The sequence below is a fragment of the Cydia pomonella genome, chromosome 15, assembly GCF_033807575.1.
Source record: "Cydia pomonella isolate Wapato2018A chromosome 15, ilCydPomo1, whole genome shotgun sequence".
In the NCBI taxonomy this organism is placed as follows: Eukaryota; Metazoa; Arthropoda; class Insecta; order Lepidoptera; family Tortricidae; genus Cydia; species Cydia pomonella.
In genome coordinates, this window is record NC_084717.1 from 20,032,744 (window position 1) to 20,059,008 (window position 26,265).

Consider the following 26,265-nt stretch of genomic DNA (forward strand, 5'->3'; position numbering starts at 1 on the left):
ATCGTGTGTTAATGGCTTTATAGTGAGGCTTTGATTTGAGTTTTTGACGGCTTGTTTTTTTATCTTATATGTCAATTTATTGCCTGTAACATTGCAACTAAATATGTTTGTTTAATTTATCGTCGTCGTCGTTTCAAACTGCATTATTTACAGTGCACAATTAAATGTATAATCTCTTACATTGAGAAAAGTGTTGAATTAGACAGGACCCGCGCGGTTACAACAAAAACCGTTTGTGATAAGACGTAAACTTTTGATTGATAAAAGAAGAGGTTATAACCACTTGTAAAGGACAGGTAGTTACTTCATTATATCGTGTCCGAGCATGTAAATAATCTTAAGAGTTATTAATGATTACCTGAGATAGCTAACCTATCGTTGAGCGGTAATTTGTGTGTGTGAAGGTGGACCCCATTACTTCGCCATCGTAGAAAAAGGGTAAGTTCGTGTTTACGTGATGCCTGACATCAAGATTACCCCGCTTGGAGCAGGCCAGGATGTCGGCAGGAGCTGTATTCTGTTATCCATGGGAGGGAAGAACATTATGCTGGACTGTGGAATGCATATGGGTTATAACGACGAACGCCGCTTCCCGGATTTCTCTTACATTGTCCCTGAAGGTCCAATTACGAGTCAGATTGACTGTGTCATAATCTCGCATTTCCATTTAGACCACTGTGGTGCTTTGCCCTATATGTCGGAGATGGTTGGTTACACTGGCCCTATATACATGACACATCCCACAAAAGCCATCGCTCCTATACTCCTGGAGGACATGAGAAAAGTTGCAGTGGAGAGAAAAGGTGAATCAAACTTCTTCACATCTCAAATGATCAAAGATTGTATTAAAAAAGTTACTGCGGTAACATTGCACCAGTCGGTAATGGTAGATAATGATTTGGAAATAAAGGCATATTATGCCGGACATGTGCTGGGCGCTGCTATGTTTTGGATCAGAGTAGGATCTCAGTCAGTTGTGTACACGGGTGACTACAATATGACTCCAGATAGACATTTAGGAGCTGCTTGGATTGACAAGTGTAGACCTGATTTACTCATATCTGAGTCAACTTATGCTACTACTATCAGAGATTCCAAAAGGTGCCGAGAAAGAGACTTCCTTAAGAAAGTCCATGAGTGTGTAGAAAAAGGTGGTAAAGTCCTCATCCCTGTTTTTGCTCTCGGCCGTGCCCAGGAACTCTGTATATTGCTGGAAACATACTGGGAACGGATGAATCTTAAGTGCCCAGTGTACTTTGCATTAGGCCTCACAGAAAAAGCCAACAATTACTACAAAATGTTCATCACATGGACAAATCAGAAGATCAGGAAGACTTTTGTACAGAGAAACATGTTTGATTTCAAACATATTAAACCTTTTGATAAGTCGTACATAGACAACCCTGGTGCGATGGTGGTGTTTGCAACTCCCGGTATGTTACATGCTGGTCTGTCATTAAATATCTTCAAGAAATGGGCACCTTATGAACAAAACATGGTTATTATGCCTGGATTCTGTGTCCAAGGAACTGTTGGTCATAAGATTTTAAATGGGGCCAAAAAAGTTGAATTCGAAAACCGTCAAGTGGTGGAAGTCAAAATGGCAGTAGAATACATGTCTTTCTCTGCCCATGCTGATGCTAAAGGCATCATGCAGCTGATTCAATACTGTGAACCAAAGAATGTCCTTCTAGTACATGGTGAAGCTCAGAAAATGGAGTTTTTGAAGGATAAAATTGAAAAGGAGTTTAAGATTAACTGCTACATGCCTGCCAATGGAGAGACTTGCACCATTTCTACTCCAACAAAAATTCCAATTGATGTGTCTTTAAGGCTGCTGAAAGCTGAAGCAGTGAGATATAATGCTCAACCACCAGATCCAAAGAGACGGCGTGTAGTGAATGGAATTCTCTGTGTCAAAGACAATAGACTTTCTCTAATAGACATTGATGAAATGTGTGATGAAATTGGCATTAACAGGCATGTCATCCGTTTCACAAGCACTGTGCGTTTGGACGATCCAGGTCCAGCCCTCAAGACTGCAGAGAAGTTGAAAGGTTTACTAACGGAGAAGCTATCAGGCTGGTCTATCACTATATCAGATGGCAACATCTCTGTGGAATCTGTGCTTATTAAAGTAGAGGGTGATGATGAAACTACAAAAAATATTTACGTCTCATGGACTAACCAGGATGAGGATCTTGGCAGTTACATATTAGGATTACTGCAGTCCATGGTACAATAATTTGCGAGATTAAGTATGAATGCATGTGGGCCTGAAGGCATAGGAATAAGAACAGACTTAAGAAGTTACAAATTATACTTTAGAATTTGAAAGACAGATACAAATCTATTTTGTTAGAAGCTCCCAACAAGTATTTGTGATGTAAAAGAGATTCCAAATCAATTTCTGGTTTATATTTTTAAGATTATAAAACTCATGCAATACCTAACTGATATTTAATCCTCAATGGATAAATCCTATACAGTGTGATTTTTCTCTAGCTTGCACAGGGTATGAAATATCATGTAACATTTGTAAGAATAAGTTTATTAAATAACTAAAGTAAGAAATTGTTTTTATGTACACCAAGTGTTGTCGATGTTGCATTTTCCTTGATACCACAGATGCTGCAACTTGTTGGCTTCACTGAGAGTTTCCAGATGCTTGTAGTCCACTTGTGCACCTGGTTGCTGAAATGTTTATTCACATAAATGGGATTTAAACATGTCTAATGCAATTACAGTGTTATATCGATTTTTGAAATAGAAAGTTTAAAAATATAAAATTCTCACATTGGCGTAGGCAGGACACTAATTGTGACCGCGGCCGGCAAAACGTCCCAGTCGCTTGCCATAAGGACGCCTTGGCAGGTTATTCGTATAAAGATACAAACAAATCTCGTCCTTATGGCAAGCGATAAAGTGGGACGTTTTGCCGGCGTCGGTCACATTTATGGTATGGTATGGTGTAGGGATGTTACGGAGCTTCGCCTCCGGATCCGTTAAGACGGAACTTCCGTTTGGTTTCACACCTCCGGATCCGCCTCCGCCTTCGCTATTTTTTTATTTTACACCTCCGCCTCCGACTCCGCCTCCGTTACATTTTTACCGGAGTTATACCGGAACTGTAGGTATTGTATTAGCCGCGGCAGCGGCGCAGCGCACGCGAACTTTTAAAAAAGGAAGCACAGTCCTCATCCACAGGTTCAAGTTCAACGCCTCTTCAAGAGATAAAAAACAAATAAAACTACAAGATGCGTTTACGAAAAATCTAAAACGGCCAACATCGCATACTAAATCTAGGGAAGTTGACAAATTAATCTCTGAAATGATCGCCCTCCAGGACCTTCATTTTAGCTTCGTAGAAGACATTGGATTTAAACGGCTTGTAAGTTACCTTGCGCCGAATTATCAGCTACGAGGACGGCAATATTTCACGACATATATATATGCGAAGAAATGTACCCGAAATTAGCAGGAAAAATCGGCGAATTAATTGAAACGTTCGATAAAATATCTTTCACTACAGATATATGGAGTGAACCCAGATCTTATGTGTCGTTACTAAGCCTCACAGCACACGGGATAGACGAAGAGTTTAAAAGAATAAAACTAATCCGGAAATGCCATACGTTTGTAGGCCGACACACAGGCGACCTGATACAAGTAAAATTTAACAACATGCTAACAGAATGGGGCATTATTTACGAGAAAATTCACTGTTTTGTTCGCGATTCTGGTTCAAATATGATACGAGCACTGAGGTTGGCCGATATTCCAAACGTGAACTGCACTGTCCATCAGTTACAACTTTGCGCGCGACATACGTTGGAGTCTAATGAATGCATCAAAGATTTAATAGCGAAATGCAAAAAAAATGTTTTGTTTTATAAATTTAAAACTAGCGCGATTAATCAATAATCTATCTAAGTTTAAGTGTATGTATATACATTTAAGTTAAAAGTTAAGAAGATATTCTTAATTTGTTTTTATGTTCGCTTTCACTTTCGTTTAACGAACTGCATGATGATTATGCATTACTTATTTTATACGTTACATTATGCTGACATTTATATTTGTTTGTCTAAAATAGATATTTAATTATAATTAAAGCAAAGCTTGATTCTATTGTGTAGTTTCATTAAAACTTGCCCTTATCAAGTCAGCTTCCACTTAAAAAAATACTCGTCTCCGACTCCGCCTCCGGTAAACCTCCGGATCCGGCTCCGACTCCGGATCCGGATGCGGCGCCTAACCCGCCTCCGGCTCCGGATTCGACTCCGTTAAATAAAAAATTAAAACTCCGCATCCGGCTCCGGCTTCGGTAAAGTCGCCTCCGTAACATCCCTAGTATATGGTGTGCGGTACAAGATAAAACGATCTTTAATATCTTTATACAGTTTATACTGACTGCATCTGGGTGCGGCGGGAGTGGCAGTGTGTTTACCACCTAACAATAGAATAATCTCACGGTGTTTAACCTTTATGTGTGTTACTCATTATACTTATAGTCAATATTTATTTCAACATGTTTCCTCATAACATGTCAATTATGATGATTTTCGATCGACCTAGCCCAAATCTAAGCAAAGCTTGTACTAGGCGACGATATATATTACTTAAATGGATAAATATATATTACTTAAATAGATAAATATATATATGTATATATATATATATATATCTCTCAGTTATTGTCAACTTCCCGCCGTGTACTGAAATATCCGTGCTCATCAGCTCACCACACAAATAAATGCCCTTACCGGGATTCTCACTCACTACGCACTACCCTTGCTACCCAGGCCAGACAGGTCAGTTAAACTCCAATAAAAGCTGTAAAAATCATTTTGCTATTTTCTCTTAGGCGCGCGGGCGTCAAGAACCCACTTTTTGTAAAAAGATTGTCTTGTCTTGGGGTATAATCTAAAATTCCTTTTATTTCAGTGCTCCCTATGAGCCTTTAGCAAGCTATTTATGCCTCAGCGGGTGCTGATCCTGGTTGTCGCCGTGTGCCGCACTTTTTGCGCAGGCGTTTTATCAAGCTACAAGCACCCGAACCCGTCTGTAAAAAAAAGATAATCTTACCATCGCTGGAGGGTACAGTCTCTTAAAATCTCCCTTATGTAAGTGCTCCCTATGTGCCCTCAGCAGGCTATGCCTCAATTGCCTGTTGATACAGGGCCTGCAAAGTCTGCAGATGAGAAGGGAGCCCTCGCAGTTGTCCCTACAGTAGGTGTCACACTCCATCCCCCATACTGCCAGGTTTTTGTCGGTGGATACCATGTTTTTGGCTGCTGATTGCTCTCTGAAAACGACAAGTATTATTTGGCTAGGTTTGCTAGTTGTTGTACCAGGCACCTAAGAAAAAATAAAATGCAATCATGCGAAAGGCAATACTGGCCTTTTACATATGGTATAAAAATCATTCAGTAGGTGAACTCACCTAATAATAAGTTTAATAACAAATGATTTATTGGGAAATAGGAGCTAATAAGTAAATAACAATTGTCGACAAAAGAAAAGAAAAAATGTAGGTATCAATCAATGAATAAAATTTTTAAATGCTCATAACTCTTACAATAATAAAAAATTGGAAGAAAATCAAACGAGGGGCAAAGCTGTGGTTAATATACATTAAATAAATAAAATAAAATAGCCTTTATTTACAGGACAAAGAACAGTAGGAACTATCTCTCTGTTATCTCCCGTCTTTTGTGTTCTTTCCCTGCTTGCCCTTCGGCAAAGGCCTCCTCCAACCTTCTCCACTCTCTCCGATCTATTGCCACTCTGCTCCAGGTACGGCCAGCTACCTGCGCAATGTCATCATCCCATCTCATTAGAGGTCTCTTTGCTCCTCTCTCTCCCTCTCTTGGGTACCATTGGGTGACTCGCTTGCTCCATTTATCTGTGCCTCGGATGATATGGCCAGCCCATTTCCATTTATGTCTTCTAATTTTTATGGCAATGTCTTGGACTTTCGTCCTATTCCTAATTAGGATGTTTCGTAGCCGGTCAGTCTTCCGTACACCTATCATGCTCCTTTCCATGGCACGCTGGCAGCATGCTAGATGGGATGTAGTAGCTTTTGTCAGCGCCCAGGTCTGGCTACCATACATTAGGACGGGAAGAACACATGTGTTAAATAGTTTACCCTTTGTCTTAGAGTGGAGTTGTTTATCTTTGAAGACTTCTTTCAGGGACCAGTACCTTTTCCACCCGTTCACTATTCTTCTCTCTATTTCTTTCTCTATTGTTTCATCAGGTGATATAATCTGACCGAGGTAAATGTATTCGTCCACATATTCCACTGTCATTTCTCCTATTTTAATGATGTTCTTCTCGCCATTTGTCATCACCTTTGTTTTTTCCAGGTTCATTGATAGTCCTAAACTGCTTCAAAACATTTTCAATAATGTCACATAATGTTAATAATATACAGAGAGGAAAATGAGGACTACGTTTGTACGAAAAGGCGATTTCGCGCTGCGTAAATAAGTGAAAAGTCTAGCAAGAGTCTAAACTTAAGCAATCGTAATCTAATACAACTTTAACGTTTTCTAATACACATATAACATTTCTGTCATTGGGTAGTTGTCTCCCTCCTATTACCTCGAAAATAAACTTTAATTCAGTTCACTATCGACTTGATACATCGGTACACAACTTACTCGTAACTGTTATTTGTAGCACACCTCATTACAAAGTTACTGGAACTTGATCGTAATCGGATATGGTTAGATATCTTGGAATAAGATACACATTCGCCCACGCGTATCAATAGATGTTATCGTTAATATAACTTAAACGTGTAAGTTGTGTATTAGATACTTAATTGAAGTATCTACTCGTAGCTGTAACCTAGGGCCTATATTATTATTTATAGGCCAGGGGTCCGCAAACTTTTGAGAAGAGCCAACCACAGTAGAAATCAATACCAATAGATTAAAGAACCTGAAGGAGCTGCAAACGTTGTTTTGTTTGTCTGACCTATGCTAGCGCCATGTATAAAATACGACCGGTCTACACAATTCACACCACTTCGGCGTGCGAGTGGGACACCGCTATATACGTGCGTAGCGCTGTCTCACTCATACACCGGAGCCACATACCTGACCAATAATCGCATGCGATTTGCGATACATTGCGGCAATTGATCGATCGATTGAATTTGTTGCGCATACATAGCAGGCAATTACCTAGTTGCAAGGTCTGTCGATGCCTTTAGTGTGATAACCGCATAATTATTGCACCATGGCTTCTTACCTTACATCTGTACTATTATATTCTCTGATATAATCCGCCACTCCAGTGACGCCGAACAAGTTGTACAGCACTTGCTCGTACAGTAGCTGGTTGGGTGGGTAATGCGCCGAGCTCAAGTTGGGAGACATGTTGGCTTCCAACAAATATACTTTCAGGTCTTCGTCAACTACGAGGTCTACTCGCATGAGCTCGAAGAAGTTGTCTGCTGATGGGTAGCTCTTTAACTGGAAAAGAGGATTTCAAAATCATAGAAAGAAGCCAATTCGAAAGTGCACTTGACATCAGAACTGAAGCGCTGGTGGCCTAGCGGTAAGAGCGTGCGACTTGCAATCCGGAGGTCGCGGGTTCAAACCCCGGCTCGTACCAATGAGTTTTTCGGAACTTATGTACGAAATATCATTTGATATTTACCAGTCGCTTTTCGGTGAAGGAAAACATCGTGAGGAAACCGGACTAATCCCAACAAGGCCTAGTTTATCCTCTGGGTTGGAAGGTCTGATGGCAGTCGCTTTCGTAAAAACTAGTGCCTACGCCAAATCTTGGGATTAGTTGTCAAGCGGACCCCAGGCTCCCATGAGCCGTGGCAAATGCCGGGACAACGCGAGGAAGAAGAAGCACTTGACATCAGAACAATATTTGAATCGTATTGGAATCATAGTTATAATAGTATTTTATGCAACAGTTGTATAAGAAGGGTCAAAAAAGGCGAGTGGCGTGAGTTACAATGTGAGCCGGAGCCGAAGGCGTAGGCGAACATTGTAAAGGAATACGCCACGAGAATTTTTTGACCTACTTAGGGGAGATAGGGGAGCATTAGGCAGTCGGGAGGTTCGGGCACCACCTTGTAAGTCGGGTCGTATGGAAGCTACTTAATTTTGTATACTGTGGTAGTTTAGCTTACTAACTGGCAACACCGCTCAGGCTAATGTCATCTGCCATTTTGATTAGTTGTCAGTGTCACATGCCATCGACCGTTTCGTGCGTGCAAAAGAAAATATTTTGATGTGATTTCGAAAAAAATAACAACATGATCTGCGAAACGCCGTAAGTTTCTGTATTGTCTTCTAGTAATGTGTTTACGAAAGCTAATATTAACGTATAAATTAAGGTAAAACATTAGACTACAAAAAACATATTTGAATTTATTTGTGAAATGAGGGGATGGGGAGCATTGAGCACAAATTTTAAAGGGAGGTTTGGGCATGCCCAATGCTCCCGTCACTATTGTTTGTTTCGGCAATCGCTGTAAAAAGAAAATTATTTCAACAGATTTAATTTGCGTGGAAATATTGAATTTGAATACTTTTGATGTTTTATTATTATTTGTGTTTTTATTTTTTTTTTCCTAGAAAAATATCCTTTGATTTTAAAAAGAAAAATAAGCGACGCGAAATCCCTAAATATATAATATTACGTGCCATAGAAGAAATTACAAAGGGAACAAAGATTAAAGCGACTGCAAATAAATACGACATACCTCGATCAAATCTCCAAAGATATTTAAAACAAGGCACTTTAAAAGATGTTTTTTTTTCTTTTTTTTTCTTCTAAATTCATATCTTGTCAAATATTCGCTGAAGATGAAGAAGCCAAACTGTCAGAGTATCTCATAACATCATCTGAATTGAATTATCGACCGTCAAAAGTGCAAACGCGTCAGTTGACTTATGACTATGCATGTGCAATACATAAAAAAATACCAGAATATTGGACTAAAAATAAAACAGAGTCAAAAGGTTGGATAAGAGGGTTTTTGAGTACTTACAGTTTAAAAAAGTTGATCGTTTGTTGATTTTATTGCAAGTTTTTATGATTATATGATTTAATATTCAAGTAATTTACCATTAAGTAGCGTATTTAATACAGTGCCCAACCCTCCCATTGAGGTGTCCAAACCACCCGACCATTGGGAGGTTTGGGCACTTTTGACAGTGTTCAGAAAATCTCTTTCAATTTTGTGACTGGTTATAATTGTATAAGTGTTCTTCGTTATAATTGAAGCCAAATATACGTGCTACTAAAATTAGGAGTAAAAAGTAGATTTTGTTAAAAAATTGCATTTTTATTGAGACTTAAGTAAAAAAGTGCCCAATGCTCCCCTATCTCCCCTATACAACGTTGCATACAATATTTTTCCTACGAGTCAACAAAAATAAATCTTAATTTAGGTAAACAAATTACAGCAAAAGTATATAGCCAAGACGCGCGAGCATACCTTGTGACGCGCCCGGCCCGCCCCGGGCCGCGGCCGGCCGCTCGGCGACACCTCCTCGTAACTCATGAGGCCCTGGTACTTGCTACTTGCTAAATTAATTTTTTGGACAGTTTTTTCTCAATTTTGGCCACCTACGGAGACTAACAAGCAACGCTAAGCGGTCTTCGTAGTCTATGGGTGTTGCTATATTACGGGTGTCACATGCGTGTTTCTGACTTATGAAGTAATTATTTTTACTATGCAACCAAATTAATATTTTGTAAGTTGGCAGCAATGCACTTAGTTTAAAACTGTATTCGTTTTGGTTTTGTTAGGTTGGTAGCCATTAATCGCAGTAACGTTATAGCTTATAAAAGCACAAGAGCTGTTATGAGGAATATACAATATAGACTTTTCTTGAAATCTTTTATGTATGTTCTTATATTCGTGTTAATGAATGCATAAATGACAGATAACAGTAGAGGAGTAGGAAAATGTTATTAAATATAGTTAGCTGTCATTGGCGCGTTCATTTCGCTCGGACTGGTCCGTATTTGTGTGTGAGTGAGACAGTCGAATTACAGCTAACTGGGTGCATAGCCAACATACCAATCGTTTAACGCTCCGTAGTGAACGAAACGCAACTGTCACTGTCGCACCAATATGGAAGTGATAGAGACACAAAGAGTTACGTTGTCATAGCGCAAGCGATTGTCACCTTGGCTAGGCACCCTGATATGATTCAAATATCGTTTTGATGTCAGCACAGTTATAGTCGTTAGATTTGTAGCTGGCCCTCAACGGCTTATCCATTGTCCATTGTTAACTAAAACGGCGCGTGCCACTACCTGCATAAAAAAGGGCCCGGTCACTTTAACCGGTTATTTAGTTACAACTCCTATGGTAATTGAAATAAGATTCAAAATGAACAAATGGAAAAATAATTTGCAAGTTCTTGTGTGGTCCCTATACAGTTACTGAGTGCCGGCGAGTCGAACGCTACCGAACCAGCCTAAAATGTGTCCTCGATATGCGTAGCAAAAGCGCGTTATCGGAGAGCATACCTACACTGGTTTTTTGAGCGTTAGACTAGCCCGCGCTCAGGTGCCTATTAGAATTATACGACCCTTTTTAGGGTTCCGTAGCCAAATGGCAAAAAACGGAACCCTTATAGATTCGTCATGTCCGTCTGTCTGTCCGATTCTGTCACAGCCACTTTTTTCCGAAACTATAAGAGCTGTACTGTTCAAACTTGGTAAGTAGATGTATTCTATGAACCGCATTAGGATGTTTACACAAAAATAGAAAAAAAACAATAAATTTTGGGGGTTCCCCATACTTAGAACTGAAACTCAAAAAATCTTTTTTCATCAAACCCATACGTGTGGGGTATCTATGGATAGGTCTTCAAAAATGATATTGAGGTTTCTAATATCATTTTTTTCTAAAATGAATAGTTTGCGCGAGAGACACTTCCAAAGTGGTAAAATGTGTGTCCCCCCCCCCCCCCGTAACTTCTAAAATAACAGAATGAAAAATCTAAAAAAAATATATGATATACATTGCCATGTAAACTTCCACCGAAAATTGGTTTGAACGAGATCTAGTAAGTAGTTTTTTTAATACGTTATGAAATTAAAAAAAAAAAAATTTTTTCATCATACCCATACGTGTGGGGTATCTATGGATAGGTCTTCAAAAATGATATTAATGTTTCTAATATCATTTTTTTCTAAACTGAATAGTTTGCGCGAGAGAACCTTCCAAAGTGAAAAAAAGTGTGTCCCCCCCCCCGTAACTTCTAAAATAACAGAATGAAAAATCTAAAAAAAATATATGATATACATTGCCATGTAAACTTCCACCGAAAATTGGTTTGAACGAGATCTAGTAAGTAGTTTTTTTTTAATACGTCATGAAATTAAAAAAAAAAAATTTTTTTTCATCATACCCATACGTGTGGGGTATCTATGGATAGGTCTTCAAAAATGATATTAATGTTTCTAATATCATTTTTTTCTAAACTGAATAGTTTGTGCGAGAGAACCTTCCAAAGTGAAAAAAAGTGTGTCCCCCCCCCTGTAACTTCTAAAATAACAGAATGAAAAATCTAAAAAAAATATATGATATACATTACCATGCAAACTTCCACCGAAAATTGTTTTGAACGAGATCTAGTGAGTAGTTTTTTTTTAATACGTCATAAAATTTTAAAAAAATTTTTTTCATCAAACATATACGTGTAAGGTATGTATGGATAGGTCTTCAAAAATGATAGTTAGGTTCCTAATATCATTTTTTTCTAAACTGAATAGTTTGCGCGAGAGACACTTCCAAAGTGGTAAAATGTGTGTCCAAAGTGGTAAAATGTTGAACAAGATCTAGTAAGAAGATTTTTTTTTAATACGTCTTAAATTGTACGGAACCCTTCATGCGCGAGTCCGACTCGCACTTGGCCGCTTTTTTTTGCAGGTAGTGGCACGCGCGGTTTTAGTTAACAATAGACAATGGATAAGCCGTTGAGGGCCAGCTACAAATCTAACGACTATACCACGAGTTCACTCACACTGATATTGAGGTGCCTTGGATGGAGAGGGACTGAGATCGAGTTTACGCAGACAGAGACCACCCTACACGTTTACTATTAAGTCTATTAAGATAACAAGAGTCATTTTCATTAACGTACCGGCTGAGCTATTTCTGAATTATTAGCTATATTGGGATCACAATAATTTAAAAAAATCTCAATAGTTATTTGTTCAACAAGAGAGGAAAGTTAGTTTTTCTTGCGACTGTTGATTTTGACTCAAAAACACGAGATTTAAAATAAATGAGGAAAGTCTTACTTTCGTCACTCATTGGAGTGAGGAAAGTCGCACTTTCGTCACTCCCTGGAGTGACGAAAGTAGGTTGGTTCGAGCTGCTGAGGTGAAAATATATTTGCCAATGAAATATGAAACTAGTACAGAGAGAAATGTTAATCCCATAGTAATGATAAATTGTATTGGACACATTCATTCACCATCCCACATAGGTACCTACGTGTTTAATCCATCTAAACCATACACGATACCAATTTAGACTCCGCTTTGCTAATGTTTTTTTTTATACTACGTCGGTGGCAAACAAGCATACGGCCTGCCTGATGGTAAGCAGTCTCCGTAGCCTATGTACGCCTGCAACTCCAGAGGAGTTACATGCGCGTTGCCGACCCTAAACCCGCCCCCCCCCCCCCCCTCGTTGAGCTCTAATGTGCAAGTTGCAGAATATTATCAAAATTTCGGGAAATTTCTGGAAACTTTCATGATCAAATTCCCATGAAAATTCAATTCCAATTCATATTATGGAATAAATAAATATCATATCATATCATATATTATCATGCAAGTTTCCAGTTAGAAAGTGTCCGTTCAGATTACGGTTTAATTAAAAAAATAGATGGAGGCCATAGTTTAAAAGAAGAAGAAATCGAAACTTACTGTAAGAAGGTATGGCAATAAATTAATGCGCAGAAAAAAAATACCGAGAACATTTCATGGAAACTTTGCTATTTCTGAAAATTCTCCTTGGTACATTGCTCCGCTTATAAGAAGACTTGCCGTCTCCAATCTTGCGGTCACAAATCGCGAAACGCACAGTCGAGAACTGCCGACCATCTAATCTAAGTGGTGAAGATGGATATGTCACGTAGAGCGTTGATGATGTAAAGATTGTAGTGAAATGCTCAATCTAGTAGGCATATCCAGTGATCTGTGATCCAAACCCACATATCTCATTCACTTGCCTTCTTGGTAGGCGTACCTAATATTGATATCTAATACGTCATAGACTCGTTACAATACAGTCAGATCTCATTCAATATCATCAGTTCAATAACGACATATTATCAATGAATGTATGTAACATGTTGATGAATGGCATTATATTCAATTCAGTTCTATAATTAGTTGGCATTGAATTGCCGCAAATAGTACAGTCACGTCTGAAAACATCGACACGATCGAAGTGCCAAATATATGTATACACGACCTTATGGCCCACATATTAGGGTAGCGTATACATATTTTTTGCCACTTCGTCCGTATCAAAATTTTCAGACGTGACCGTACACTGATTGGAATTATGTTTATCCTATCCTATACGAGAAGAAACAAGGATGATAAGGGGCCGATTTGAGTCGAGAAAGTTATAGCGACGGTACGTCAATCATAAATTAGGCTGTTTATTATATTTTTGTTTTTTTTTTCGTCATAAATCGATAAAATTTGGTAAATAGGTAGAGTACCCTATACGGTACAATATAAACGCAATTTTACTGTTACTATCCTACGAAATCTTCCTATGAGTTTAGTGATATTTTTCGTCCCAAATAGGGATTCCGTTTTTCTTCCGCCTAAAATGAGGAGACGTTCAAACTTTCCAATTTTTATAAAATTTGCAATTGCTGGAAGTTAAAAAAGCCACTGGGATTTGAGTAATATGGACGCGCCATCATGATATATTTATTAGCAATAATATCTTTGTGGTATTTCAAATTTTATCTTCACATTTTTAATTTCAAACTAATTTTCCAATAGCATGTCATGTGAAGGAAAATTGGAAAAGTTCACCAACGAAACAAAATATATCATAGTAGCAGTCACAGATGTTATCTGTGACTTTTAACCTATTGACCGCCACAGTCGGCTCTGGCCGTCATCGGAAAGTCTTGCCAAGGACGCCAACGTCGGCTACAGCCGACAGCTTCGCCAATTGAATAGGAAATTTCGCGGAACTCCATAAAGTTCAGTTTCGCTTAAATAATCGCGTGTGCCTGGCGTCCGGGGCGCGGCATATTCCTTCGCCGTCTGGCGTTCAAGAGGTTAATCTCGAGTCAAATCGGGCCCAAGGACGTGACATATTCGTATTACACTCACAGCTTCAATGACATGTTTCTCTTTCAACTGGATGACGCCCGCGATAGCCTCCTGCACCCCCTCCCACATCCTCACGGGATCTTTGCCCTGGAAACAATCAAATGTCAAAGTAAGCTTAAATAGCGCTGGTGGCCTAGCGGATCTTTGCCCTGGAAACAATCAAATGTCAAAGTAAGTTTAAAAAGCGCTGGTGGCCTAGCGGTAAGAGCGTGCGACTTGCAATCCGGAGGTCGCGGGTTCAAACCCCGGCTCGTACCAATGAGTTTTTCGGAACTTATGTACGAAATATCATTTGATATTTACCAGTCGCTTTTCGGTGAAGGAAAACATCGTGAGGAAACCGGACTAATCCCAACAAGGCCTAGTTTACCCTCTGGGTTGGAAGGGCAGATGGCAGTCGCTTTCGTAAAAATTAGTGCCTACGCCAAATCTTGGGATTAGTTGTCAAGCGGACCCCAGGCTCCCATGAGCCGTGGCAAAAATGCCGGGACAACGCGAGGAAGAAGAGAGAGAGTCAAAGTAAGTTTAAATGAGAATAATTGTTTTATTTTAAATTAGAATTCCTGTAGGTAAAATTACGCAGCTCATTCACAAAATTACGTTCGTCTGGTTTCACCTTTAAACGTAGGTAGCATCTTTGCATTGTCGCTTACGAAATCTCTCCTCGTTATAATATCATAGGCAAAGGCAACAACCTAACATAATAGGGTTGTTTCCAATTTTTTGAAACGCTTGTATTATGTTCTACAACAACTAAAATTCAACTTTTATACTAAAACGGCTTTAAATATGTTAAATTAACAAAATATATTTTGACAGATGCTTTCGCGCCCAAAACGCTCTTTGAAAATTGTGTGACGTCACAGTTTACGGTTTGACACATAACTACATAAATACGTAGAAGATACGAACTGTCAACTGACATTTGTCATTTGTTGTATATCGCCTAACTGTCAACAGTGTCAATCCGAGAGTTGTGACGTCATCAGAATCTTCAATGACGTTTCGAGTTTGGTCACGTGACGTGTGCCAAAAAATATTTTAAATTCAATATTTACAAAAATATGGTCATTACAGGTCCCCTAAAAGTAGTTTAACATGTTCTTATAATCCAAAAGAATTTATTGGGATACAATTCTGCCCTAAGATTTGTAGATGGAAACAACCCTATTAGTGTATTCCTAAATAACTTAATAGCAATTCGTTTAATGTAGTATCTTACTCCTCTTACATCTACCGGATAGTATCAGGGATGCACCTTCCTCACATGTATTTAAAAGCAAACTTAAACAATGGCTCCTACAGGCGCAATTTTATGATATAAACGATCTCGTAAAAAAATTATAAATGTATGAAATATATGTACAAAATTTAATATCTACATTAATGTTGTAATGATGCTTTAATTTTATAAGTATATACCTACTTTAAATGTCAATTTACAAACCGACTTGTAACGAATGTTACTAATAAATATTTTCTTTTCTTTTCTTTTCTTTTCTTTTCTTTTCTTTTCTTTTCTTTTCTTTTCTTTTCTTTTCTTTTCTTTTCTTTTCTTTTCTTTTCTTTTCTTTTCTTTTCTTTTCTTTTCTTTTCTTTTCTTTTCTTTTCTTTTCTTTTCTTTTCTTTTCTTTTTTTCATGACCTAATCATATTGTTTCGACATCGAATTTGGACGAACTCTAGCCCCCAAGGCACAGGTGCTTACCTAGTTTAGGGGTCGAAAGTTTCACCACTCCATACTGTTATGTTTGTAGTTGTACAAACTCTTGTGTATTGTGTTCACGTGACGTGCTCTTTTATGTACAATAAAAAAAACCGTGCAATGTTACCCTGGACCTGGAATGTTTTAGTCAGTCAAGTTGCGCTACTTATATTCCTACTGGACATCGCACAAACCTATACCATTGAAAGTAGAATCTTGATATATGAAACATATTCTTCAAATTATGTTATATGGATGACTCACGCTAGACCGGCCCGGGGCCTGGCTGGAGCTTGCGGCGCTTCATTTTCTATGGAGAGCACCACGTGATCACCGATCAGCCGTCATAGAAAATGACGTGTCGGACGCCTCGGCCCGGTCTAGCGTGACAGCGTGAGTCATCCTTTACTCAGAAAGCCCAACATACAAAAGTACAACGTAGAAGAGCGTACCTACTCTCATCATACCGGGAACGCGCTTGTGACCCCTCTGGTGTTGGTGTTGCGGGTGTCCATGGGCGGCTGTGATCGCTTACCATTAGGCTATTTGTCTGCTTGTTTATCTCCCATATCATATATAATTTTTTATTTTTTATTCTACCTATAAATATAAGTGAAAGGTGAATTTCTACGCGCTAATAAGATAGTACCAATAAAAAGGAAATGGTACATGCTTAATACTATTTTGAGCTGGATTTCCATCGAAATAGGAACGAAAGAAAATCCCAAATCCTTAAACCTTATCTGATACAAATAGGAAAGGTAACTTTAAGCTAAACCAAATTGGAATTTTTCAGATATTTGAGCGCCGTCTGATTCTATTGTAACAAGGTTAAATGCTGAGTTGTAAGAGAGAGAGTACAATTCTCTTCTATATCTCATGACGATGGTACTTTGAAGGATATTGAGTAATGCTACAGTGGTCTATAATTGGATGTAGTACTTACTTTAGACGTGGCATAGATGTCAAAAGCTTCCTTCATGTTGAACCCGAGCTCTGTGTAGCTGTGAGCCAGTGAAGGCACCTTCCATGTCGGCAGGTAGTCGACGCCCACCACGTACCTGTCCAACACTGAGGGGTTGATAGGGTGATATTGATGATGATAGACTTACCTTAGATGTGGCATAGATCTCGAAAGCATCTTTCATGCTGAACCCGAGCTCGGTGTAGCTGTGAGCCAGTGAAGGCACCTTCCATGTCGGTAGGTAGTCATCGCCGACCACGTATTTATCCAACACTGAGGGGTCATAGGGTGATAGTGATGATGATAGACTTACCTTCGACGTGGCATAGATGTCGAAAGCATCTTTCATGCTGAACCCGAGCTTTGTGTAGCTGTGAGCCAGTGAAGGCACCTTCCATGGCGGCAGGTAGTCATCGCCCACCACGTATTTATCCAACACTGAGGGGGTCATAGGGTGATAGTGATGATGATAGACTTACCTTCGACGTGGCATAGATGTCGAAAGCATCTTTCATGCTGGACCCGAGCTCGGTATAGCTGTGAGCCAGTGAAGGCACCTTCCATGTCGGTAGGTAGTCATCACCGACCACGTACATGTCCAACACTGAGGGTCAAATGGGTATGATAGACTTACCTTCGACGTGGCATAGATGTCGAAAGCATCTTTCATGCTGAACCCGAGCTTTGTGTAGCTGTGAGCCAGTGAAGGCACCTTCCATGGCGGCAGGTAGTCATCGCCCACCACGTATTTATCCAACACTGAGGGGGTCATAGGGTGATAGTGATGATGATAGACTTACCTTCGACGTGGCATAGATGTCGAAAGCATCTTTCATGCTGGACCCGAGCTCGGTATAGCTGTGAGCCAGTGAAGGCACCTTCCATGTCGGTAGGTAGTCATCACCGACCACGTACATGTCCAACACTGAGGGTCAAATGGGTATGATAGACTTACCTTCGACGTGGCATAGATGTCGAAAGCATCTTTCATGCTGAACCCGAGCTCTGTGTAGCTGTGAGCCAGTGAAGGCACCTTCCATGTCGGTAGGTAGTCATCGCCGACCACGTATTTATCCAACACTGAGGGGTCGAAGGGGTGATACTTTGCAGGACAGTACCTGAAAATGGATGTGATCAAAAATATCTGAACAATGTCTCTATTACTAGTGGATCTGTGCAGCATAGCTTAAAATTTAATAAATGTGTAACTCCGACATTTTGAAAAATTTCCAAAAACTGAATCGACAAAAAATCATATTTTAACCATCGAAACTGCTCAAAATAAAAATCACGAGAATCAGTTTAGAGTTGCGGCCTGTAGATGAAAACATCCGGACACATTTTTGCCCAAGCTGAAACGGTAACCTTTGATAACGCTCGGCCAATCAAGATTCAGATATTTTTAAGAACATTGGGCTCTCGGGTCTAACCCGAAAGATAGACGACACTTTTGCGTGTGACTTGCAATCCGGAGGTCGCGGGTTAAAACCCCGGCTCGTACCATTACTTATGTACGAAATATTATTTGATATTTACCAATCGCTTTTCGGTGAAGGAAAACATCGTGAGGAAACCGGACTAATCCCAATAAGGTACCGGACCCGGGTACGTCCTTAAACTACGTCCACAAGAGAGGTATGGGCATTGTGAATGTCATCTCGCTCTGTGTCGTAGGGCACAGCACAGCGGATGTCATTCCAGATCTAGAGCAGAGCCCAACTGGGGAAGTACCTCCACCTTACAGAAAATCGCAGCCAAATAACACTAGACCCTCTACATAGACCCTCTAGAGAGAACCCTACTCATAGTGTTGTGTTCCTACCGGTGAGTAAGGTTGCCAGAGCTCAACGAGGGGTGGGAGGGGGTTAGGGTCGGCAACGCGCATGTAACTCCTCTGGAGTTGCAGGGCGTACATAGGCTACGGATACTGCTTACCATCAGGCGGGCCGTATGCTTTTATGCCACCGACGTAGTATAAAAAAAATAAGGCCTAGTTTATCCTCTGAGTTGGAAGGTCAGAGCCATCTGACTGCCAAGTCGCTTTCATAAAAACTAATAGTGCCTACGCTAATTCTAGGGATTAGTTGCCAAGCGGACCCCAAGAGCCGTGTCAAAACGGCAAAACGGCAACGCGAAGAAGATGATTGGGCTCTCCGATAAATCCGATGGTGATGGTGGGCGATATGTTCGCCAATATAAAGATAAAGTTGTGCACTGAAATCCCGTATGCGTTCCTTAATATTGGGTTATCTTAAACTGTACCCCTAGTGTAACTGTGATCGACATCATAACGTGACGAACGCGTTTGCGTTAAGTGTAATTTTGTATAGGATTTTGAGTTTCCAAAACGTCCCGCTTGGCGCGCTCTTTCGAAATTCAATACAAAATGAGACTAAACGCAAACGCGTACGTCACATTTGGAAATCGAATTTATTTACACTAGGGGTACTGATCGGCTTTGATCTTTAGCCTCTGGAAATCTTTCAGTGACCATAGACAATAAATAGGAGCTCATAGACATGCAGGATATAAATTAAGATACGAGTATGATGAGTTTGATGACCCCAATACAGTATCATCGGTTGTACCTACACGTGTACCACAGACCTTCGCGAAAACCATAAATATTATATTACCTAAGTTTACCTCTCATGTATTATTAACACACAGATACACGTTCTCAAATAATTCTCAAAGTAAGTTATTTTAGGTGTTCATTATTAATTACACCATAAAAATATTCCACCGTAAGAAATACTGTTTAATTCAGTACCCTAGGTTAATTAATTGAAGTTGAGAGATGCTACAACAGCATGGAATAAGTAATAGTACAGAAGCGAGAGTTCCTTGCGAAAATAGTACCGTAATGTCAGTACTTAGCTGTGTTAAAAACTTTTTTAGTTGTAGTTAATGTTATGCATCTTTGCTCATCATTTTCCTCGCATTTGTTCCGGCTTTTCCCCAATGCTCATGGAAGCCTGGGGTCCGTTTGACTAACCCCAAGAATTGGCGTAGGAATTAGTGGTTTTTATCAAACCGACTGCCATGAGACATTCCAACTCAGTGCTTTTTTACGTTTTTCCTATGGACATCATATGGGCTTTGAAGGCAAATTTTCTTGTTGTAGTCGTAAGGGTTTTTCAAACCTTCTATTTCAATGAAAAGATGGTCATTTTCCATTACGTTTTTGACCCAATTTGTAAATAATATGTAGAACATTTCACAATACGAGAGATAAGGTCAAAAATTTTTACGAGAGTCAAAAATGCCTAAAATTAAGGCTAATCATCATCACTTACCGAAACAGATCATCGCCTTTGTACCAATAAACTCTCAAAGGATCCACAGATGTCAGCACCACGTACACGCCAATATCGAACTTATGTCCATCTACTAAGAACGGTCTCTGCACATATTCTTGCACGAAACTATTTTTACGAGAGTCAAAAATACCTAAAATTAAGGCTAATCATCATCACTTACCGAAACAGAACATCGCCTTTGTACCAATAAACTCTCAAAGGATCCACAGATGTCAGCACAACGTACACGCCAATATCGAACTTATGTCCATCTACTAAGAACGGCCTCTGCACATACTCTTGCACGAAACTTTCCCCATTTGACAAGTCAATTTCGCTCACGTTTTTCAAATACACTTTTCGGTGTTGGTTATGTTTTTCTACAAATACCGCGTTTTTGTTTTCAGTTGCGTATTTTAAGAATTCTTCTTTGTTCTTTGGTAGTTTGAAAGCTTTTGGGATGTATTTGTAGTCTGTGGTGGCTAGGTCTACTTTATTTGTTATAAAGCCTGTGCCAGGGAAGTGGTTTACTTTTTGATGTGGCTTTAACTTATGTAAATTGGGATATAGCACTCTAAATGGGTAATCGTGGGACCAAAGGAGACTCCAAGGAGTTTGATTAGTGCTTTTCTCGTATCCAACTCTCTCTAAAACTAAATGCACGTGTTTAAGAAGACCGTTTCGGTTTTCAACATCGCTGTAGGCAGAATAAACCCAGTATCTGCTGACAGTCTTATTTGCTTCGTCTTTGCAAGATCTATTTTGAATGTTTAGTATTTCTAATACAATTCCCAGAGACACACCAATTATACAAATTAAAAGGAAAATGTTTGCGTTGGAGTCTTTGGTGTCTTTTTTGTTTCTTGGTTCTTCTTTGGCATTTTCGCTGTTCACTCCTTGGTATTCCGTTGTTTGGTTGACCTATAAACAAATAATTTTGTGTTTGATAGGAATTTAATGGATTCATTCACGTCACGGGATTATTTGCATTTTTATTCGGGAACTTTATAAAGTTTGTAAATGAATATTGTTAATATGCATTATTCGAGAAACGAGAAGAAATTTCTTGGAAACTTGGGAAATTGAAAAATCTCGAAATTGAAATAGGCATGCGGATATTTGACGTTTAAAATAACACTTGCACTGTCTGGACTACCAAAATCTCTGCCGACTTATCTTGTTATGACTCTAGGAGTTCAAAATAAAATATCCCATTAAATCAGACCATAAATTTCCGGATTTAGTGAAAATAATTAGAGTCGGACCAAGACAAGTCTGCAATTTTGATAGCACACGCAGTGCAAGTGTTATTTTAAATGTCAAACTTGTATGAAATTATGACGTATGAATAACCCTTGTGCTTAAAATCGTTGTTGAAATAGGCATGCGGATCGGAGTTCAAAATAGAATATCCCAGTAAACCTGACCATAACCCGTCATGTTATTTAAATGCAGTTTTCCGGATATAATGAAAATAACTTAAGTCAACATATTATTTTATACAAGTTTACGTATTTGGGTCATACGCAAAATAATGAACAAAAATTGTCCCGCATATAGGCATATACCCGAAACAACAATACTGGAGTCCAATTTCAGGCCCTAAATCCGTCCCGGGGTAGTTTTTGGGACTCGAAAAATTGTGGGCATTTGTATTGTTTTTTTTTTTTTTTTTTGCATTTGTTTTTGTACTGTGCCACTAACATAGTTATTAAGATACTCTGTAACTAACCATATATGGATCAACTTGGTCTGAAATAAATCATTTTATTAATTTATTTATTGCCAAAGTTCTTACCTTTCAAGAAAAGAAAAGACAACTGAGAACTAATGAATCTGCTTACGATCCCTAGTACTATAATAAATAAATAAATAAATATTGTAGGAATATTCTTACACAAATTGACCAAGTCCCACGGTAAGCTCAAGAAGGCTTGTGTTGTGGGTACTCAGACAACGATATATGTATAATATGTATAATATACAAATACTTAAATACATAGAAAACACCCATGATTCACGGTCGTCGGTAGTAGATGGAAACGAATGAATATAGCATACATATTTTAGGCGAGCAAATAAATATGTAATACTTTCTTTCAGATTATAAACAAATTAATTATCATTAAATTTCTGCCCTATATAAACGTTTAAGTATGGCTCATGGTTTCATTTTCTTTCTGCTGTTAGTATGTATATCTACTTAATAATGAACCTCTAGGTCTATGATTCTCAAGTATAAATAAATAAAATAAAAAGCATTTATTTCGAACAAGATCCATATACAAAAACACAAAACAACAAACAATAAAAATATTAATTATGTTAAATCCAATACATTGTACTACAAATCCTTTCACCACACCAACTGGTAAAGGCCCTCTTGATTGTTCAAAAATTAATGAGAAAGTTTCATTTTATCCACATGTGGGGCAAAGTAATCAGATGCAAATTTTGAGTTGTTTTCTTATGTCAGCTGGTAGAATTGACTTTTAAATGATGTTTTTGATTTTTTGGTATTTCATGGATTTGGTTTAATTTTTTTGGTAGGTATTTCATGCTTAGTAAAGTATTTACCTCGCATTGGTGAGGCGAAAATTTAGTGTTTCACTCGGAGGCAAAGTTTGTTTAACCCTCGTGTCTTGAAACTCTCGCAACGCTCAAGATTCCACTTCTCGAACCACTCGCTACGCTCGTGGTTCAACTTTGGAATCTTTCACTTGCTCGGGTATCAATATTAGCACGAGCGATTAAACAACAACTTTACCCCCTTGTAAAACAAATAACTATTGTATATGTGACTCTTTGTATTCTAAATAAAAAACCGGCCAAGAGCATGTCGGGCCACGCTCAGTGTAGGGTTCCGTAGTTACTCTTCCGTCACAATAAGCTAAACTGGAGCTTAAAGTATAGTAATTTGTTAACCAAGGGATGAAACGTTACCTTTCACCCGAGTTAAACAAATAGGGTACCTATGGTTCAAAAGTTAGAGGGGAGGGACACATATTTTTTTTCTTTCGGAGCGATTATATCCGAATATATTCACTTTATCAAAAAATGTTTCTTGGAAACCCCTATTAGTTTTGAAAGACCTTTCCAACGATACCCCACACTCTAGGGTTGAAGCGAAAAAAAAATTTTAGCCCCACTTTAAGTGTAGGGGACGTACCCTAAAAAAAATTAAATTTTTAGATTTTATTGTACGACTTTGTCGGCTTTATTGATTTATATATCCATGCCAAATTTCAGCTTTCTAGCACTAACGACCACGGAGCAAAGCCTCGGACAGACAGACAGACAGACAGACAGACGGACATGGCGAAACTATAAGGGTTCCTAGTTGACTACGGAACCCTAATAAAAACTAAGTAATATCCTAACTGTTTATGTAAAATAAAGTGACATACATACATACAATATCCTAGTATCATCATCTTTAATACAAATAAATACTCGTAAGCACTTTGTATATAATAATAATAATTCAGCCTATATACGTCCCACTGCTGGGCACAGGCCTCCTCTCATGAGCGAGAGGGCTCGGGCTATTGTCCCCACGCTAGCCCAATGCGGATTGGGGACTTCACATACACCTTTGAATTTCTTCGCAGATGTATGCAGGTTTCCTCACGATGTTTTCCTTCACCGAAAAGCTAGTGGTCAATATCAAATGACATTTCGTACATAAGTTCCGAAAAACTCATTGGTACGAGCCAGGACTTGAACCCACGACCTCCGGATTGAAAGTCGGACGTCATATCCACTCGGCTACCACCGCTTTGGCACCAAGCACTTGTATATTATTCATAAACCAATACTTACATGTTCATTGTCTTCCATTTTAAAAATTCATTTAACACAATTAAAAATAGCAAAAATACGATATCTCTTAAACTTTTACACCATGCGTATGCGCAAAGATCTACGTTAAGACTGAATGGTCCATAATATGAGGAGAGAAGGAGATGCAATGTGAAATGCTATCTGTGCGAGAGAAGGACAAGCAACACTTTCTAAAAGATGGTAAACAGGTATGGCGCATTTAAGGTCATATGCGAGTAGTTGCCGGTGAATGTGTGTTTACAAATTTGTACTTTAATCCATTGTGATAAGGTGGGAAATGTTGAATTTGACGTCGAATGGACTATATACATGTTGTATGTTAATTTCATACCTATTAGTTTAGTTCTTCATTCTCACATGTTGGTGTAAGATACAGGATGTTTAAAAAAGGAGTGATGGAAAATCAGGAATAAAAGACAGATTTTCGTCGCAGGATCCACAAGGCCGATTTAGAGATATAAATTTAATATTATATTGTGTGCGTATGTAAAATAAGGAAGATTCCAGGGCCGGATTTAGGGGAGGGTAATCGGGGCTACTGCCCCGGGCCACCACAAAAAAGGGGCCCCCCACAATAGAGAATTCGGTAAATTTACCATTTTATTTGGAAAAAATTTGGGGCCAGGGGGCCTCCAGACCTCTAAATCCGGCATTGGAAGATTCATAGATATTTGGTTCTATAATAACTAGAAAAAAAAACGTACATTTTTTACACATTTTACTATAATTTCCAGCTAAATACGGGAGTTTTTTGAAAATCTTGAAATACTTATCCTTTTTCACAACACCAGCTCGTATAGACTGTCTTTATTCTTCAAAACCTGATGATAGATTTTTTTTTATACTACCTCGGTGGCAATCAAGCATACGGCCTGCCTGATGGTAAGCAGTCTCCGTAGCCTATGTACACCTGCAACTCCAGAGCAGTTACACGTTGAGCTCTGGCAACCTTACTCACCGGCAGGAACACAACACATAACACAACAGATTTTCATTTTATCCACAAGAGTGGTTTGATTAGCAAAAAAGTATTTGAGTATCGTGTTTTGAAAACTATCAATTTGACATAATTTTCAAAATGATAATATGATCCTACACAACAATAAGATTGTTTAGAAAAAAAATTCCTTCAGTCATGATATCTTAATATTGTTACTCACTTAAAACTTAGTACCGATTTAAGAATTCTGCAATGCCCTGACATGATGTTTTTGATTTTTTGGTATTTCATGGATTTGGTTTAATTTTTTTGGTAGGTATTTCATGCTTAGTAAAGTATTTACCTCGCATTGGTGAGGCGAAAATTTAGTGTTTCACTCGGAGGCAAAGTTTGTTTAACCCTCGTGTCTTGAAACTCTCGCAACGCTCAAGATTCCACTTCTCCTCTCCACAAACAAGCATACGGCCTGCCTGATGGTAAGCAGTCTCCGTAGCCTATGTACACCTGCAACTCCAGAGGAGTTACATGCGGGTTGCCGACCCTAACCCCACCCCCTCGTTGAGCTCTGGCAACCTTACTCACCGGCAGGAACACAACACTATGAGTAGGGTCTAGTGTTATTTGGCTGCTGTTTTCTGTAAGGTGGAGGTATTGTTTGTGTAAATAATGAAAATCGTGTAAAATAAAACAGTTTTCCTTAATTATGAGTAATTATAGTTAGTAATTAGCTTTCGTTTTACGTTTGTTTACACAAAGGGACGTCTGTAGGTCACGGTGCCTTTCTTCGGATGCTAAAGTAATTACGTAAATTAATCTATTAAATATATTAAAACGGGTCATTCTTGTATTTTAAGTTGAGAATTACTCGACATGTTTACTCCATACCGAGTAGCTTCATCGGTAGCACACGCGTTGGCGGAACGAAAAGCACGGCTCGTGGGTTGGTGGTTCGGTATGGAGTGAAACATGTCGAGAAATTTTGGACTTAAAAATACGTGAGGGACCCCGTTTTTTTGGGTTCCGTAGTCAATTAGGAACCCTTATAGTTTCGCCATGTCTGTCTGTTCGTCCGCGGCTTTGCTCCGTGATAGTTAGTGCTAGAAAGCTGCAATTTGGCATTAATACATTAATCACGC

The 26,265-nt window shown here is 38.9% G+C and overlaps 2 protein-coding genes and 1 long non-coding RNA gene across 3 annotated transcripts in view; 1 reads left to right on the forward strand and 2 right to left on the reverse strand.

Annotated features, from left to right (window-relative positions):
- LOC133525449 (uncharacterized) overlaps positions 1 to 26,265 on the reverse strand; it is a 109,100-nt gene that overhangs the window by 73,294 nt on the left and 9,541 nt on the right. The window lies entirely within an intron of this gene.
- On the forward strand, positions 64 to 2,574 carry LOC133525423 (integrator complex subunit 11). Its single transcript, XM_061861670.1, has one exon. The coding sequence runs from the start codon at positions 458 to 460 to the stop codon at positions 2,243 to 2,245; it is 1,788 nt and encodes a 595-aa protein (XP_061717654.1). The 5' UTR covers positions 64 to 457; the 3' UTR covers positions 2,246 to 2,574.
- On the reverse strand, positions 2,531 to 24,524 carry LOC133525429 (probable tubulin polyglutamylase ttll-15). The gene is made up of 7 exons (XM_061861677.1): positions 24,169 to 24,524; positions 20,528 to 21,267; positions 18,000 to 18,162; positions 14,377 to 14,463; positions 7,267 to 7,490; positions 5,089 to 5,308; positions 2,531 to 2,694 (listed from the first exon to the last, which is right to left on the reverse strand). Exons 1-7 carry the CDS (start codon positions 24,184 to 24,186, stop codon positions 2,581 to 2,583), a joined length of 1,566 nt encoding a protein of 521 aa, XP_061717661.1. The 5' UTR covers positions 24,187 to 24,524; the 3' UTR covers positions 2,531 to 2,580.

Coding starts and splice junctions, on each gene's coding strand:
- LOC133525423 (XM_061861670.1), top strand. CDS start 458: ATGCCTGACATCAAGATTACCCCGCTTGGAGCAGGCCAGGATGTCGGC.
- LOC133525429 (XM_061861677.1), bottom strand. Junction 14,464..17,999: donor ACATCTATGCCACGTCGAAG/GTAAGTCTATCA, acceptor GATTGTTTCCAG/GGCAAAGATCCCGTGAGGAT. Junction 2,695..5,088: donor GACTGTACCCTCCAGCGATG/GTAAGATTATCT, acceptor TAAACATTTCAG/CAACCAGGTGCACAAGTGGA.